General features: G+C 50.8%; 1 protein-coding gene across 1 annotated transcript in view; it reads right to left on the bottom strand.

Annotated features, from left to right (window-relative positions):
* The window catches only part of TCEA3 (transcription elongation factor A3), a 41,968-nt gene extending 29,248 nt beyond the window's left edge, over positions 1-12,720 (bottom strand). The window contains exons 1-4 of the mRNA XM_026012503.2: positions 12,494-12,720; positions 6,041-6,103; positions 5,245-5,350; positions 4,611-4,752 (exon numbers count right to left, since the gene is read on the bottom strand). Coding sequence (XP_025868288.1) covers positions 4,611-4,752; positions 5,245-5,350; positions 6,041-6,103; positions 12,494-12,562 — 380 coding nt within the window. The 5' untranslated portion in view covers positions 12,563-12,720. The remainder of the gene's footprint in view (positions 1-4,610; positions 4,753-5,244; positions 5,351-6,040; positions 6,104-12,493) is intronic.
* Between the last annotated feature and the right edge of the window lie 4,216 nt (positions 12,721-16,936).

Genomic DNA, 16,936 nt, shown 5'->3' with positions numbered 1-16,936 from the left:
GGGGGCACAGCCCCGGTGGCCCAGCGGTTTAGCGCCACCTTCAGCCCAGGGCGTGATCCTGGAGACCTGGGATGGAGTCCCTCATCGGGCTCCCTGCATGGAGCCTGCTTCTCCCTCTGCCTGTGTCTCTGCCTCTCTCTCTGTTTCTCGAATAAATAAATAAAATCTTAAAAAAAAAAAAACTTTCTACAATAAGTAATTACCTGTATACTAAAATAAATATAATACAAAATAGTTAAATTAAAACAATAAATATAATTAGGATATATTACAAATAAAACATTTTATTTTTAGGAGAAAAAAAAAACTGAGAAAATGATGCCTGTTTTTCAGACCACAATACTGAGTCTCAGAGGCTAAGGTTGTGAACAAGTGACCAAGTTCAGTCGAGAACTTGGCTTTCTTCTCTCCAATTGTCTCATCTCCCATACATGTCATCCTTATAGGCCTTTAAAAAAAAATCCCTTTAATTATTATTTAGTGGGATTCAGAGATGGAGCAAAAGGAAATGTATGTGTTCAGGCTGTTGCCTTTACCCAGATGCCTATACTCCCTATTCTAAAGGCTAGGTAGTCCCATATCCCATTTGATATCCTCTCCCAATGGTCCACCCTCTGGTCTTTTCAATTTTATCTCATAAGACCCCTCTCCATCCTGGTTCTTCATTGGTCAAGGTGCTCAGACCTGTTCCAGATGTGGCCAAACCAGCCAGAGCATGAACACAGGGTAAGCACTAAGAGCTGGCCTAGTGATATTCAGGAAACATTAACTCCCTGCCAGCCAAACTTCTATCCCCTTTTCAAAATTAAAACATGCCATATGAAAAGTTAGATGTCAGGATTTCTCCAAGTAGAATAAAATTGCAAAGTGAGCACAATGAAAGGAACAGAACAACAACAAAAAGATTACAGAACCATTTGACAAGTATTCCATTTTAGGAAGACTATAAAATTGGTGATGACTGTATAGAAAGTCAGCCAAAGAAAATAGAAAGAAAGACCATATACCAAAATATTGAATGATTGTCTTTGGGTGGTGAGAATGTGGGTGATTTTTCTCCCTTTTTCTCTGTATTTTCCATTATTTCTACAACTGATTTTTATCACTTTACTTGTTTATTTTTAAAATATTATTTGTTCTGATTTTTTTTTTTTAAGATTTATTTATTTATCCATGAGAAACACAGACATAGGCAGAGGGAGAGGCAGGCTCCTCATAGAGAGCCTGTTGCAGGACTCCATCCGGGACCCTAGGATCACACTGGGAGCCAAAGGCAGACACTCAACCACTGAGCCACCCAGGCAACCCTATCTGTTCTGATTTCAAAAGCAATGATCATTGTGAAAAGAAACCCAAAACTACAGATTTTAAAATTTTATCATAGAAGACAGAATATGAAGCTCTTCCTAATTATAATCACAGATATATTTTTATTTAAAACAGTTTCATGGGCGGGATCCCTGGGTGGTGCAGCGGTTTGGCGCCTGCCTTTGGCCCAGGGCGCGATCCTGGAGACCCGGGATCGAATCCCACGTCAGGCTCCCGGTGCATGGAGCCTGCTTCTCCCTCTGCCTGTATCTCTGCCTCTCTCTCTCTCTCTCTGTGTGACTATCATAAATAAATAAAAATTAAAAAAAAAAAAAACAGTTTCATGGAGGGGATCCCTGGGTGGCGCAGCGGTTTGGCGCCTGCCTTGGCCCAGGGCGCGATCCTGGAGACCCGGGATCGAATCCCACATCGGGCTCCCGGTGCATGGAGCCTGCTTCTCCCTCCGCCTGTGTCTCTGCCTCTCTCTCTCTCTCTGTGACTATCATAAATAAATAAATAATAATAATAAAATTAAAAAAAAGAAAACAGTTTCATGGAACACCTGAATGGCTCAGTGGTTAGGCATCTGCCTTTGGCTCAGGGTGTGATCCTGGGGTCGGGATCAAGTTCCACATTGGGCTCCCTGCGAGAAGCCTACTTCTCCCTCCTCCTGTGTCTCTGCCTCTCTCTCTCTCTCTCTCTCTCTCTATCATAAATAAATAAATAAATCTTGAAAAAAAAAAAATTAGCACAGGGCAGCCCCAGTGGCGCAGCGGTTTAGCACCGCCTTCAGCCCAGGGTGTGATCCTGGAGACCCGGGATCGAGTCCCATGTCAGGCTCCCTGCATGGAGCCTGCTTCTCCCTCTGCCTGTGTCTCTGCCTCTGTGTGTGTGTGTGTGTGTGTGTGTGTGTGTGTGTGTGTGTGTGTGTCTCTATGAATAAATAAATAAAATCTTAAAAAAAGAACACTTAATAAAAATTAGCACATATTTATTGGAAAAAATAAGAGAGAAATTTGCAAAAAGAAGGAAAAAAACTTCTCAATCCTACCACCCAGATATAATCACTATCACCATCCTGGTATATATCCTTCTCATCTTTTTTCCTATACATATACATAAAACTAATTTAACTTTTTTTTTTTTGTAAACCTTACACCCAAGGTGGGGCTTGAACTCACCACCCGAAGATTAAGAGTCACATGCTCTACTGACTGAGCCACCCAGGCGCCCTTCACTTACTTAATTTTTATAAAACTGGGATCATACTGTATATACTCTATCATACACACACAGCTTTTCTGAATACTTAGTGAACATTTTCTCACGTCTTTAGATTTTTTTCTACCTAGCACTGCCTCTCCACGGAGGCCCTATCGGCTTTTTAAACATAATAAGTGATTTTTCAACGCATAGGACTATTCTGTGGATGGAAGGATATTTAGGACCCTTGCCCCACAGCTATTTGCACAGACCAAAGTGGGAGTAGCGTGATGGAGATATATCTCCCTCCTGGGTAAGATCTTTCCTTCTACAGCATCATTCCCTAAAGCGTTTTCTGCAAAATATTTGTTGTATAGGATTATAATAATCATTCATTTAAAAATAGTTCAGAGACTAAAAATGTTTCAGAAATGCCAGCAGAAAAATGTTACAAATACAACATTTAGTCTATGCTTTAATCTGGCTAATTCCTTTTTTGAACTCACAACTCTAAGATCAAGAGTTGCATGCTCTTCCAACTGAGCCAGCGGGTGCCTCTAACCTGGTTAATTCCTTAAAATGAACTCTTTTTAAAAAAATTTTTTTTAAATTTATTTCAGAGAGAGAGAGAGAGAGAGAGACAGCGAGCAAGCGTGAGAGAGAGCACAAGCAGCGGGGGAGAGGTAAAGGGAGAAGCAGATTCCCTGCTGAGCAGGGAGTCTGATGTGGGACTCAATCCCAGGACCCTGAGACCATGACCTGAGTTGATCAACTGAGCTATCCAGACCACCCTAAAATGAATTCTTTATAGTGACTATACTAGGTCAAAAAGTATGTTCATTAAAAATATTGACATATTGGGATGCCTGGGTGGCTCAGTGGTTGAGCATCTGCCTTTGGCTTTGGTGGTGATCCCAAGGTCCTGAGATCGAGTTCCGCACTGGGCTCCCCAGAGGGAGCCTGCTTCTCCCTTTGCCTATGTCTTTGTCTCTCTCTGTGTGTCTCTCATGAATAAATAAATAAAATCTTTTTAAAAAGTCGCTATATCACAGATGACATTATCCATATAATACCTACTATTATCTGCCATCAAATACTATTCAGTATTATCTAATACTGCCTTCTTATCCATTAGGTGAACAATTGTCCTTGCAGACCCTTCCCACCCACATGAGGAATTAAGTCCTCTAGTCACATAGGGAACACGTAAGATTGATTTATACATCAATGAAGGCTTTTATCTACTATCATGGATATAAGGCTTTTGGGTCTATCTGAAGTCATGCAGTTTGGGAGACCCTGGCTAGGTGGCCAAGGGGGGATGGGCACAGAGTTGAGACAAACAACTATTCTATTCTTCTCAGCAGAGGTCTGGGGGGTCTGACAAAGATGGGATCCCACTCGGCCACATAATAGCTGTGTGTTCTTGGGAAAGTCCCTGCTCCCCAAACTTCGGCTTCCTCCTCACTAAATGGAAATGTTGAATAGAGAGCCAACAAAACACTTTACTTTCTGTTAAGTTAGTTCCTAGCCCCATTTACCTGGAACCCTGACAAGGGTGCGATGTCAGCTGCGTTACCAGGCAACATTGCTTATGGCAAATGAGCCCTGATTGGTAAATTATGTCTAGACAGGAAGGGCTCTGAATGAAATATAAATAATTAGTGGAAAAACATAACTTTTGGGGGCTGCCCTGAATACAGTGAATCCTGCTGGGATCCTGGCAGCTTTGACTTCTAAGTTAAGGGGATCCCCCCTCCACTGCAGCCTCATTACCTGCACCTGGGTGGGCCTGAGAGTAGCTCTGGAGGCTGTGTGGTCCCCGAGCAGATGAGAGACGCCTGGGCCTGCCCTGCTGGCACGCTGCGCCTCCTGCCCCGGCGTCCTTCCCGGTGAAGGCAGTCCAGGGATGGCCTATCTGGGTTTTACGGGTCTGTCTGATAAAGCCCAAAAAGACCCCAGAGGGAGCCCCACATGTAGGAGATGAGAGCAGTCCCTCCTCCCAGGACATGAGGATTAATTCCAGCTATATAAACAGGGACGCTGGCAGAGGACATGACAAGTGTTGGCCCCCTTCTCTTCATCCCAGAAAAAAATACCTGTCTTTGGGCTCTTCGGCTCGTTTCTTCCTTGGTGGAGAAAGGCCTGTCTCTGGCTTCCAGTTGGAACAGTCGAGCCCTTTTTCCTTCTTTGCTTTGTCTCTCTCCTCTCCTTTTTCTCCCTTGGGGGGCCCGGGGGAGTCTGAAAATGAAAGCATGGCATTGTTCCCAAACTCAGCTCTGTCTCAACAGAACCAACCATGGCTTTGGGGAGGGAGAAGCAAAGGGCACAAAGTGACAGCTGCACACCCCCCCCAACACACCTGCACACACACACACAAACACATTTATATACAGATGCATACACAACATGCACATATGTGTGCAAATCCACGCTCACATGGGGGGAGAGAAAGACATCTGCCCACATACCATATTCATACAAATGTGTGTATATGGACATGTGCTACGCATATGAACACATGAGCACATGGAAATACATAGATAGGCACACGTACCTAAAAACTCATGTCTACAAATGTTGCACTATGTAGACAAACACTGGCATTCCCCACTTAAGAGGCCATCTGTCATTTATCAAGTCATTCAACAAACACACACCGAGTGCCTGCTATATAAGCCAGACCCAGGATGGGAGAAAAACCCAGCCAAAGTTGGCCTTTCCCACTCTCACCCAGCAGCCGCTTCCAGTTTTTGATGAGGACTTTGGCCAAAGACACCACCTCCTTGTCTGAGCAGTGCTTGCGGACCCCATTGACGGCGACTCCAATCCTGGTTGTCTGCAAAGCGAGAGGGTCAGGTGCTGGTTTTAGAAGGGACACGCAGGACTGGCCGCCCTAAATGGCAAGGCCTGCCCTGGCCCAACACACCCTTTCCCCAGCCCCGGCCTCTCCAGAACCCCAGCCTCCCCTGAGCCCCGGCTGATGTAACAACCCTGGTCCTGTACCTAAGGCTCTGACCTGCCCTGTCCCAGCACTGGTGGACCACCCAGCGTGGGGGAGAAGCTGAGGCCGTGGTGGGTTTGGCTGCTGCTGAGGACCCCTCCCCACTTCCACCTCCCGGTGTCTCTGAGTTCAAGTTTCAACTTGAGACACAGCTCTGGCTATTACAGCTTGGGTCTGTGCTGATTTTCTCAGGGCCAAGAACTTTGGGGAATGCTTGGGCAGTGTGGGCAACACAGGGAGGGTCTGAAAGTGGGCGACTTTTCCTTCTCCCTGGATCACCGGCCTCTTGGATCCCATAGGCCCAGGGCTGAGGGATTGGGGTATCAAGGAAAGCAAATCAGTCCTTCTCACGGGCATTCCCAATCTAAGGGCCTCGGTCTCCACCCTCAGAGCATTAGACCTCCTGCGCCCAGGCCCTCCCCTCAGAAACCTTAGACCCCACTCTTGGGGGTCTCCCCCACCCCAGGTCTTCCTCTTCCCCAACCCCCAGGCACACCCCCCCGAGGGTCCCCACTCCTGCCCCACCTGGAGTAGCTGGATGGACATCTGACAGCTGTTCAGCTTCTTCAGCAGGCCAAGGGCCCCTTCCTGTGGGAGGCCACAAGGTGAGGACGGAGGCCGTAGACTCTGTCCCAGGCCCCTTCCTACACTGTGTGGTGTTGGCGGGAAAGAGGGGTACAGGAGGTAAGGGGAGACTGCTCAGCTATGGGATACAGGTAGACAAGTGGTCGAAGGACAGGCAAGGGACAGAAAGAGAGAGAGAGAGAGGGGAAAGGTTCTGCCCCCAGACCAGCTCCCTAACTTCATCTCCCACCACCCAGCTGGCCTTGCACCCCTCTGAGTCGGCACCCAGCTCTAACCACCCATCCTGACCCGGCCACGGTTCTGCTGTCCCTTCTACTGTCCCTCCTCCCCATCTCTTCTCTCTAAAATTAATTACTTCATGGTTTCTGGATATTGCTTTTGTGTCTGTATCTGCTTCCCAACTGTGAGGATCGTGCCTTTTTTTTAAAAAAATAGCTTTACTGAGATAAAAATAGCTTTATTGAGATATAACTGACATGCAATAGACTGCACGTTTGAGGTTTGTATGCACCCATGAAACCATCATCACAATCAAGGAAAGAACATAGTTGTCATCCCCGAAAGTTTCCTTGTGCTGCCTTGTAACCCCTCCCTCCCTGCACCCGAACCCCAGGCCCAGGCCACCCTATTCAGTTGTCATTGCAGATGCACTTGCATTTTAAAGGATTTTTTAAAAAAGATTTTATTTATTTCTTTGACAGAGGGAGAAGGAGGAGAAGCAGGCTCCCCCCTGAGCAGGGAGCCTGATGTGGGGCTCAAATCCAGGACCCTGAGATCACAACCTGAGCCGAAGGAAGACGCTTAACTAACTGAGCCACCCAGGTGTCCCTTAAAGGATTTTATTTAAACAGTACTATGATGGCCTTTCTCATCTGGCTTCCTTCACTCTGCATAATTGAGATTCATCTATGTTGATGAGTAGATCGATAATTCTATTTATTATTTTATTTACTTACTTACTTACAATTCTTTTTATTACCGAGTTGTTTTCCATTATAGTGATATACCACATTCACCTGCCAGTAGGGCTCTGGGGTAGTTTCCAGTTGGGCCTACCACAAATGAACCTGCTAGGAACATTTACGTACAAGTGCTTGTGCAGACACATACTTTCATTTCTTTTGAGTAAAGTTTTACTCTCTGAAACCTCAGGGTTCAGCACACAGCTCAGTGCTCCCTGAGTGAGTGACTCAAGAAAGCAGAGATGGGAAGGGAGAGTGGGAGGGGAAGAAAAGAGCCTCAGATCTGCAAATCTGCTGGCTTCCAGGCCCTGAGCAACCCCTACCCCATTTCAGCCTTCTCCTTCCTCCACCCACTTTCTAGAGGCCAGCCCTGCCTCCTGTCCTGAGACCAGTTCCCTGGGGAGCACCAGCTGACTGTGTCCGGCATGCCCCTTGCCCTGGTCTCATTGTGTGGTTCCAGGTGCCAGCTCCCTGCCTCGCCAGTCTTCTGTGCCAGGACCACATCCCAAGGGTTGCCCTCCACAAGCCCTCAGTCTCCCTGGGAACTTGGGTTTGCAGTGTGTTTTCAGAGGCGTGACCTGTGGATGTGCGTGCCTACACACACACCTGTGGACACACAACTCTACATGCCCCACTAGATTCAAGGCTCACTCTGTGCTGGGTGGGCCCTGCTCTAAGTATTTCACCTGCATTAGTTGCTCTCACTCTCACACTGGCCCTGCCCTGCGAGGTAGATGCTATTACTACTCCCATCCTTACCGAGTTATTAGCCCATTTTCACAGACCGGCAACCCAAGAAATAAGGAAGTTAAATAATTTGCCCAGAGTTACGAGGCATGGAGCTGGGATTTGAGCTCAGGCCCTACGGCTCTAACCACTATACAAACTGTGTAGGTATGGACATACAGCTATTTAGACACGTGCAACCACGGAGTAGCAGCATGAGTCAGAGCAGTGGCATGTTGCTCAATGTTTAACACCCAGTTCTCAAACAAAAAGCCGCCTTGGGATCCCTAGGTGGCTCAGTGGTTTAGCGCCTGCCTTCAACCCAGCGGGTGATCCTGGGGACCTGGGATGGAGTCCCGCGTCAGGCTCCCTGCATGGGGCCTGCTTCTCCCTCTGCCTGTGTCTCTGCCTCTCTCTCTCTCTGGGTCTCTCATGAATAAATAAATAAAATCTTTAAAAGAAAAAAAAAAAAAAAGAAAAGCCGCCTGGTTTGTAATGTTTGTCAGTATCTGTAGTGTAAACAATCCTCCCACCGCCAATTTCTGGCTACCAACATGTCACTCATTTCTTCCTCTCGGTGACAATGATGGCTTCTGGCGTTCTTTTTGTCCTCGTTACTGGAGGGATGGCCCTGTATGAATTACGCCAAAACTCCGAGGAATACACCACTCTGGGACAGGAGGAAGGAGAGGGCTGTCACCCCGCCCGGGGTCAGTCAGAGGGTTTCGAAGTAGAAGCAGCCATGGCTAGCACCCGGCTCTAACATTAGATACCTGGATGCCCCGGGGCCTTTTAGCCTCTGAACCTTCCAGGAGTATTGCTTACCTAGAAATAAACTCTGGCTTCAGAAAGCTTTGTTGCCTGAATGTGAGATGTTTCTGTCCCAGCTCACCTATATGAACCCTCCTAAGAAGTCCTCCCACTCTGGGCAGCCCGGGTGGCTCGGCGGTTTAGCGCTGCCTTCAGCCCAGGGCCTGATCCTGGAGACCCGGGATCGAGTCCCATGTCGGGCTCCCTGCATGGAGCCTGCTCCTCCCTCTGCCTGTATCTCTGCCTCTGTGTATGTGTGTGTCTCTTATGAATAAATAAATAAAATCTTAAAAAAAAAAAAAGAAGAATTAAAGGAGGTACTGGGGAGAGATGTACAGTACCACACCATTAAACCCTATTTCCACCCTATTGATGTAATAGAAGTAAATCAGCTCTAGACCATAGATGGTAGTGAAATGTAGTAAAATAACTAGCAGTGATGACTTTGGAGTGTTTATTACCTTTGTTTGTTTTTTTTAAGATTTTATTTTATATTTGAGAGAGAGAGTGTGTGTGTGCAGGCATGTGTGCAGGAGCATGGAGAGGGGCAGAGGGAGAAGGAGAGAATCTCAAGCAGACTCCAAGCTGAGTGGAGCCTGATGTGGGGCTCTATCTCACGACCCTGAGATCATGACCTGAGCAGAAACCAAGAGTCTGACACTCTACCAACTGAGCCACCCAGACGCCCAGTACCTTTGTTTTTAAAATAAACTATTCATAGAAATAAATAAAATAAAATAAAATAAAATAAAATAAAATAAAATAAAATAAAATAAAATAAAGTAAAATAAATAAAACTATTCAGGGGTGCCTGGGTGGCTCAGTCAGTTAAGCATCTGCCTTCGGCTCAGTCATGATCCCAGGGTCCTGGGATCAAGTCCCACACCGGGCTCCTTGCTCAGCGGAGAGCCTGTGTCTCTCTTCCTCTGCCTGCTGCTCCCCCTGCTTGCGCTCGCTCTCTCTCTCACTCTGTCAAATAAATATCTTAAATATATATAATTTATTTAATTGTAAGCATATCATTTAATGTTTAAAATAAATGGCTCTACATAGGGAATGTAGTCAGTGACATCTTAACAGCATCGTATGGTGACAGGTGGTAGTCACACTTGTGGTGAGCACTGCATAATATAGAGATTTGGTGAATCACTATGTTGTACACCTGAAACTAATGTAACATTGGCTGTCAACTAGAGTCAATTAAGAAAATACCATAATGGCTATATTTAACAACCAGTTTGCAAAATTCCTGAAAAATCAACAATGGATATTATGCTGGTTGCAGCTCACCACTGGGTGTGTGTCTCTGTATGTCACACTGTACAACTGGGTCATGTTGGAAAAGAACAGCCATGAGCCGGGTTGGAGCTGGGCTTACAAAGCCAGGTGCAAGAGTTGCCAGGTGTGTCTACCTGTATACAGGGATGGGATGTGCAGCCAGCAGTACCTTTGGTCCATGTGTGGAGCTGTGTATATGCAGCTCCAAGTAGTGCGTCCGTCTCTGTGCGATGATGCCCATGTTAAAATCCTTGAATGTGTAAGTATGGCTGTTTGCTAAATCTGTAGCTTTGCATGTATGGGGGTGGCTGTGCTGTGCACTCACGTGTGTGTCTTCCTGGAAGTATAATGGTCAGTGCGCCTGTCACATTAGCACCAGTGGCCATGTCTCACATCCAGTTCTGTGTATAGATGCTTGTCCGGCTATTGCTGTGCGTGGCTGTGTGTGCCTAGCCGTGTTTGTTGTGTGTAATTATGTGTATGTGTAGCTGTGACTGTTGGTGTTTGGTTGTATGTCTGAAGCTGCTTCCGTTGTACACTCACAGCATCTGACAAAAGCCCTGAGCAAGTTGCTGGGACTTCAGCAATTGGCAGCGAATCCCAGGCTTGAGCTGCAACGTGGAGGATCCGTCTTATTACAGGAAGTGTGTCCTCCTCTCCCTAACCACTGCTGGGCGGGCCCACGTTTGCTCCCAGAGCAGGCCCCACCTCTCTCGGCCACAGGCCCAGAGCTCTGTGCCCACCCAGATGCTGCCAAGAGCCCAGGCGCAGACGTGGCTGCAGAGGAGCTCTGTGCTACAGAGACCCTGCGGCCAGACCTGCCTCTTTCCTGGAGAGACTTCTAGGTAGTTCCACAGGAATCCATTCCCAAGACATACAGTTTCCTCTTCCCATTTCACAGAAGAAGAAATTGAGGCCCAGAAAGGGAAAGCAGACTGCGGAGCGTAGGGCCATAAAAGGCATGAGGCGGGGAGGGCAGGGCAGGTCTCCTCCTCTTCAGTCGGAGCTCTAAATCCCCCAAGCCGCCTTTCCTCAGGTGTCCCAGTACCCCCTCACCCCCCACCTCTTAGCCTAGAATCTCCTGGCCCAAGCCTGGGGTCAGCAAGGCACAGGGCTGTGATGTGGAATTTAGCTCCGAAGACCTGGGCTGAGCTCTACGACTCCTGGTTGGGAAACTGCCCACTGACTCCAGGCTCAGTTTCACTGGTTTTGGAGGATCTGGGAATGTGGGGTGGGTGCAGGCTGGGCGTGTCAGGGTGATGGGCTCCCAGCATCCCGCAGGTTTCGCTGTCCCGCCTGGCTGTGCAAAAGCCAAGTGTCATTCTGTAGCTCTCGGAAAGCACCACCCGTGCGAGTCCTCCCCAGGGCTTCCCATCTCTTCCACCCTCACCACTCCAAGCAGAGACACTCCTTCCCAGGAGGTAGATAATCTCATCTCCTTCTTAGGGTGAAGAAGCTGCTAGACTCTGGCCTTTATACAGACCCCAACTCTGTGTCTGCTCTAGGGCTGCTGGACACTCCAGAGCTCTAGTGATTCTTGGTGCTAACCTGGTCTAAAACCTCCCTTACGTCCATCTCTTTTGCAGAATGGGCTGGAAAGACGGGTCCTGTTCCAGCCGGAGGCTACGGATGGTGGGACTAGAAAGGGCCCTGGTCCAGGGTGAGGTGGGGGAGCAGTCCCAAGGGCGACGCTCTCCTCTCTTCCCTCCCCGGGTGTGCCCAGGCCCTCCCAGACCCAAGGCCAAGTTTGCTCTGGCCAGGCAACTCCGAGGCCGCCCGCCGCTTGAGGCAAAGATCACCGTGAAGATCAAACATTAACTTCAAGTCCAGGCCCGGCAGGTAGGGCCGTGGGTCTGGGTTCCCCTCGGGTCGGGCTCCTCCTCCCGCGGGCCCCCGCAGCCCAGGCCCGCAGCCCCTCCCGCCCCGCGGCCCCAGGGCGCTGCTGCTGCCCCGGCACCTGTTAGGCCCCCGCCCGCCCGCCCGCCCGCGGGGCCCCGCCCTGCGGCCAAGTTAGGGGAAAGCCGCGAGCAGAGCCGCTCCTGGCGCCCCAGGCTGGGAGGCTGCGGGACCCGCGGTCACAAGGGGGGCTCTGACCAGATCCACTAGTGGGGTGAGAGGCACAGAGGCGGCTCGGCACCCCGCATCGACTCAAGTTTCTTTGCCCCTCCTCGGGCCCCCCGGGGTTTTGTAATCCACCCCCCCCCGCCCCCGCCGTCCCCCCTCCCCGCCCCGCTGTCGCCGCCACTCCCGGTGCTTTGCACACGCCTCGAGCGCTGGGACTTCCCAAGTCCTTTCGCAGGTCCCCGGCTCTTCGCTCGCTTTGCAGGGCAGGGCCCTGCATAAGCTGCCCGGGGCCCCTGCACCCCTCTTTTCCAGAGGGGCGTGCACCAGCGCCGTTTGGGGGTGGGGGGCCCGCGCCCGGGGCCGTGCACACGCCCCCCGCGGCGCTCCCGGCAGGGCCCCCGCGGCGCTGAGCCCGGCGCCAGCCGCGCCTCCCTCGGGCCCCGGCGCCCCGCACGCGCCTCCCGGGCGCCCGGCCAGCAGCGCCCCCGGGACTCCCGCTCGCACGCGCCGCGCCTCCGGGGGCGGGGGCGGGGGCCCAGCGCCGCAGCCTCACCGAGTTCTTCCTGGCCACCATCTTCTCCAGCCTCCTGGCGATCCGCAGCAGCTCCTCTTGCTGGCCCATGCTGGCGCACGACGCCCGGCCGGCCGAGGGGCCCGGGGCCGCGGGAGCGCAAGGGCGGCGGGCGCGCGACCGCGCGGGCCCCAAACCCGCAGGACGCACACGCCCGGGCGGGGGCCGGGCCCTCCCACACCCCCCGCGGCCCGCCCGCCTCGCGGCCGCGGGGGGAGGGGACGGCGCTAAATATAGACTCAAGGACTCGCCCGGGCAAAGTGTGCCCGCGCCGCCGGGCCGGCCTCCCGAGGGGGACGAGGCCGCGGGAGGGGCCCCTCCGCCTCGGCCCCGCTGCCGAAGGGAGCCTGGGCAACGGGCGCGCCGCGGGCCCCGACACCGGAGCCTGGCGCCCGAGGGGCCCCCAGCGCCCCGGGACGAGTCCTGGCTCCCGCGTCTTTGCACCGTCGCAGCTGGAAGCGGCGGACCCAGCTCCGTCCTGCGCCCGGGCGCGGGCTGCTCGGTGCCCTCGGGTCAGGTTTCGTGCGCGGTGCTTAAGTCCAGCGCCGCTGCCCCGGGGCTCGCTCCTCCGCGCACACGGCCTGTGAACACGTGTCTCCAGGCCCTCTGGTTCCGTCTATTCTGCTTGTTGCAAGGAGGTTTTGTATTTCTAATAAGCTCCGAGTGCAACCGGCCGGGCTGCCCCTGGGACTGCTTTCTGAGTAGTGAGGGTTTGGGAGATTCTTAATGCACCAGACTTTTCGAAATACCGATCCAGCTGCATGGGTGCCCGTTATTTATTCAAGGTCAGGTTACTACCTCCCCAGTGGGATTGGGTTTGGAGGGGTCATCTTCCGTGAAAGGAAGCAAACAGAATTGTGCCCCGCCAGGGCTGTGCACACATCTGTGTTTCCCTGGAAGGACCTTCCAGGCGTGCCCCCAGCAGACCTGGGAAGAGTCCTGAACTAGTGAGCTTCATGAACACAAAATGATCCTTTTCAGTGGGAGAGGTGCTTAGGGACCCCCAGGGGAGGCGTGAAAAGTGATCAGAGCCGTGTACACAGTAGGGCGCTGTTGCTTGGGGTGTTCAGTGACATCTCCAGACTTTCCTGGGAGAACTTTTTTTCCATCCCGGCCTGGATCACCACTCATCTGGCTTCTAACTGCTGCTGCTGAGACTATGGTAGGAAGGGGTGGGTTTTTTTTTTTTCTTTCATTAAACAAATGCGTTTTGAGTGTTCAAGTGATAAACAAGACAGACTAGTCCCAGCAAGCTTGAGATGCAGTCTAAGGGCAAGAGGAAACCTAAGCAAATTTGGACACAATCAATTCTGTATTATCACAACTGGGATGAGGGTCAGAAAGAAATGAGGATACCTTAAGGACACATCTGAGGGGACCTGCACCAGTGGAGGTGTCATCTGCTCTGAAGAAACGAAGTTTAAACTTTGGGCAGAAGTGCAGGGTGGGAACTGGGGGCAGGAAGGGAGTGTTCACATAAGAGATGAAGGAACATTCATTCGACATATGTTTATTGAGCACCTACTACATGCCCAGCAGTTCCAGCCCTGGGCATCCAGAGGACCAGAACAGTCCTCCCGGAGTTCTGAATGTGCCAGGCTTAGGGATGGGAGTGTGCTTGGCGTGTCAGGGTCAGAAGAACTGAAATATTGGTGGGGCTGTAGCATTGAGGTGGGGTTGGGAGGAAATAGGGGAGAAAGTCAGAGATGAGTGGGGTCTGACAATGCCTGCATTGGGGCCACTTTTAGGAGGTTAGATTATCAGTTTGGGATGGGAGTTTGGGAGTTTGACCAACTCCCAGGTGGGTTGAAGGGACAGCGGTCTGCGGTTACTTAGGATTGCCTTCTTCTTCTTCTTTTTTTTTTAAGATTTTATTTTCAAGTAACTTCACCCAATGTGGGGCTCAAACTTACAACCCTGAGATCAAGAGTCACATACTCCTGACTGAGCCGGCCAGGTGCCCCAAGATTGCATTTTAAAAAATAAACAGAGTTGATTTTCCTCAAACTTCCACACCGTTCCCACCCTGAGTTGTATGACCTCAGCACAAGCCAAGACATCTACATCATCAAGGCTCAAAGGACCCTAAGTAAACATCAAGACCAACCCCTCCACTGTACAGATGGGAAGACTGAGCCTCAGAGAAGCCCAGGGTTGCACAGTTCAACCGTATCAGACACTGTTGGTACCTACCATATCCCCTGTCTACTTGTCCTCTCTTAGAGGTCACAGCAGGCAGTTCCTGGACGCATCTCCACCTTCCCACGTCTTGGAATGAGGGCTTCAGAGCAGGCTGGAGGTGCTTGGGAATTAACACCCCCAGGAAAGACCCCTCAGCTAGCAAGAGACCAGTGTCACTTTCAGTGGGACAATTCAGAAATATGTTTTTTTTTTAATTTTTATTTATTTATGATAGTCAAAGAGAGAGAGAGAGAGAGAGAGAGAGAGAATGGGGCAGAGACACAAGCAGAGGGAGAAGCAGGCTCCATGAAGGGAGTCTGATGTGGGACTTGATCCCGGGACTCCAGGATCACACCCTGGGCTGAAGGCGGCCCTAAACCGCTGAGCCACCGGGTCTGCCTTCTTCTTTTTTTATTTATTTTTAAAAATTTTTTATTTATTTATGATAGTCACAGAGAGAGAAAGAGAGAGAGGCAGAGACACAGGCAGAGGGAGAAGCAGGCTCCATGCACCAGGAGCCCGATGTGGGATTCGATCCCGGGTCTCCAGGATCGCGCCCTGGGCCAAAGGCAGGCGCCAAACCGCTGTGCCACCCAGGGATCCCCAGAAATATGTTTTTTTTTTAAGCAATTTCTACACCCAATGTGGAGCTCAAACTCACAACCCAGAGATCAAGTCTCATGTTCTACTGATTGAGTCAGCCAGGCGCCCTGAAGACATGTTCTAATCAATCGTCTCTCAAAGGTCCCCAAGATAAACCCTAGTTCAGTATAGTAACCTCTCATTAACACACCCCCTATTGCTTTTTGACCTACTGTTCCAGTCCTTACCCCATTATGGTTCCTGGGATCACTTTGTAAATAATAAACTACTTGCCCCCAAATCTTTGTCTCTGGGGACCTCAAATTGAGACAAGGACTGTGGCAGACTTCAACTGCTGGTTTCCCCATCCCCCCCATCCCCCCCACCCCACAGCATGTTTCCTCTGCACTGGTGCTTCTTCACCTGGGCGCTGTTAACAGTCTGGAATTCTGGATGGGATGATGCAGTGTTGTGGGGCTGACCTGTGTACCATGGGATGGTTACCAGCACCCCTGACTTTTAGCCACTAGATGCCAGTAGCACCTTCCAGTTGGGAGTGGTCCAAAAAAAAAAGTCTGCATTGCCAAACATCCCCCAGGGCAAAATTGCCCCAGGTTACAAACCACTGTTTGCACCGCTGCAAACCCCGCCCTCTTCCTTAGTAGATCCAGAGAAAGAATTCCAGGCCCTAGGACTCCTACCTCGTCCCTATTGTTCGTCAGATCAACAAATGGAACTACTGGAATTTAATTAAAAAAAAAATCTTTTATTAGAGATGAGTGGAATAACAAGTCTGAGATGAGCAAAACCAGACACTGGAGGGCCCAGCAGACAGCCCTGCTCCTGTGGGATCCCAGACCAGTCAGGTCTCCAGGGTAAACAGCCCAGCCTCCAGGGCCAGACTGCTTCGTTGGCCATTGGCACCCGCTGGCCTCTCCTGTTTGGCCTGGCCCATCCCTGCCAGGGCCCAGCGCCCGGTGCCCATACAACTGTGTTAGAGACTGATGATGGCGTAGCTGTATCTGCTTTCAAATATGGGGCTGAAAGTCACGGTGACACTTCTGGGACTGGGAAGGAGAACCTTCAGTCCCTGCCCTCCTGTTCTTATTTTTTCCTTCCTCCGTTCTTAGCTCTTTCCTTCCCCAAGACTGGAAGGCTCCTGAGTTGACCAAAGATAAAAGAGAGAAGGGAAGATCAATCATCCCAGACCATTCCTTTCTTTCCTGCTGCATCAAGGAGAGTAGGCAAATAGGGGTTACTCCTAGTCTACACTTCCTGGCTGGGGAATCGGGCAGAGGTCCCCGGGAAGGCTGTGCTGTCCCTCGAAAGGAGTGCTATTGTTTACTTAACAGCCAGTACCGCATGAGACTGGCCAACCAGAATGGATGTGAGCTGTAGACGGTGTAATGTCACGTCGGTGTAAGCCAGCTGATCACCTGTCTGCCCCTGGGCCCGGGACCATCCCCTGGAATCGAGCCCTGCCCATTCCCAAGCCCAGCCTTTGGGATCAGTGTCCCAGCAAGGGACCACATCTGTAAGACCCTTATCTTACTCATGTGGCCTCTGGACATAGAGAGGAACTCAGTAAAGGAATACTAGATTGATGGATGTCCAAGAAGACAGTCCCTTGGGGCCAGAATCCCTGGTCTGGATGATGAAGGT

The sequence above is a fragment of the Vulpes vulpes genome, chromosome 2, assembly GCF_048418805.1.
Source record: "Vulpes vulpes isolate BD-2025 chromosome 2, VulVul3, whole genome shotgun sequence".
Lineage (NCBI taxonomy): Eukaryota > Metazoa > Chordata > Mammalia > Carnivora > Canidae > Vulpes > Vulpes vulpes.
Note: the sequence above shows the minus strand (reverse complement) of the source record. Positions and strands in the feature narration are given on the sequence as shown.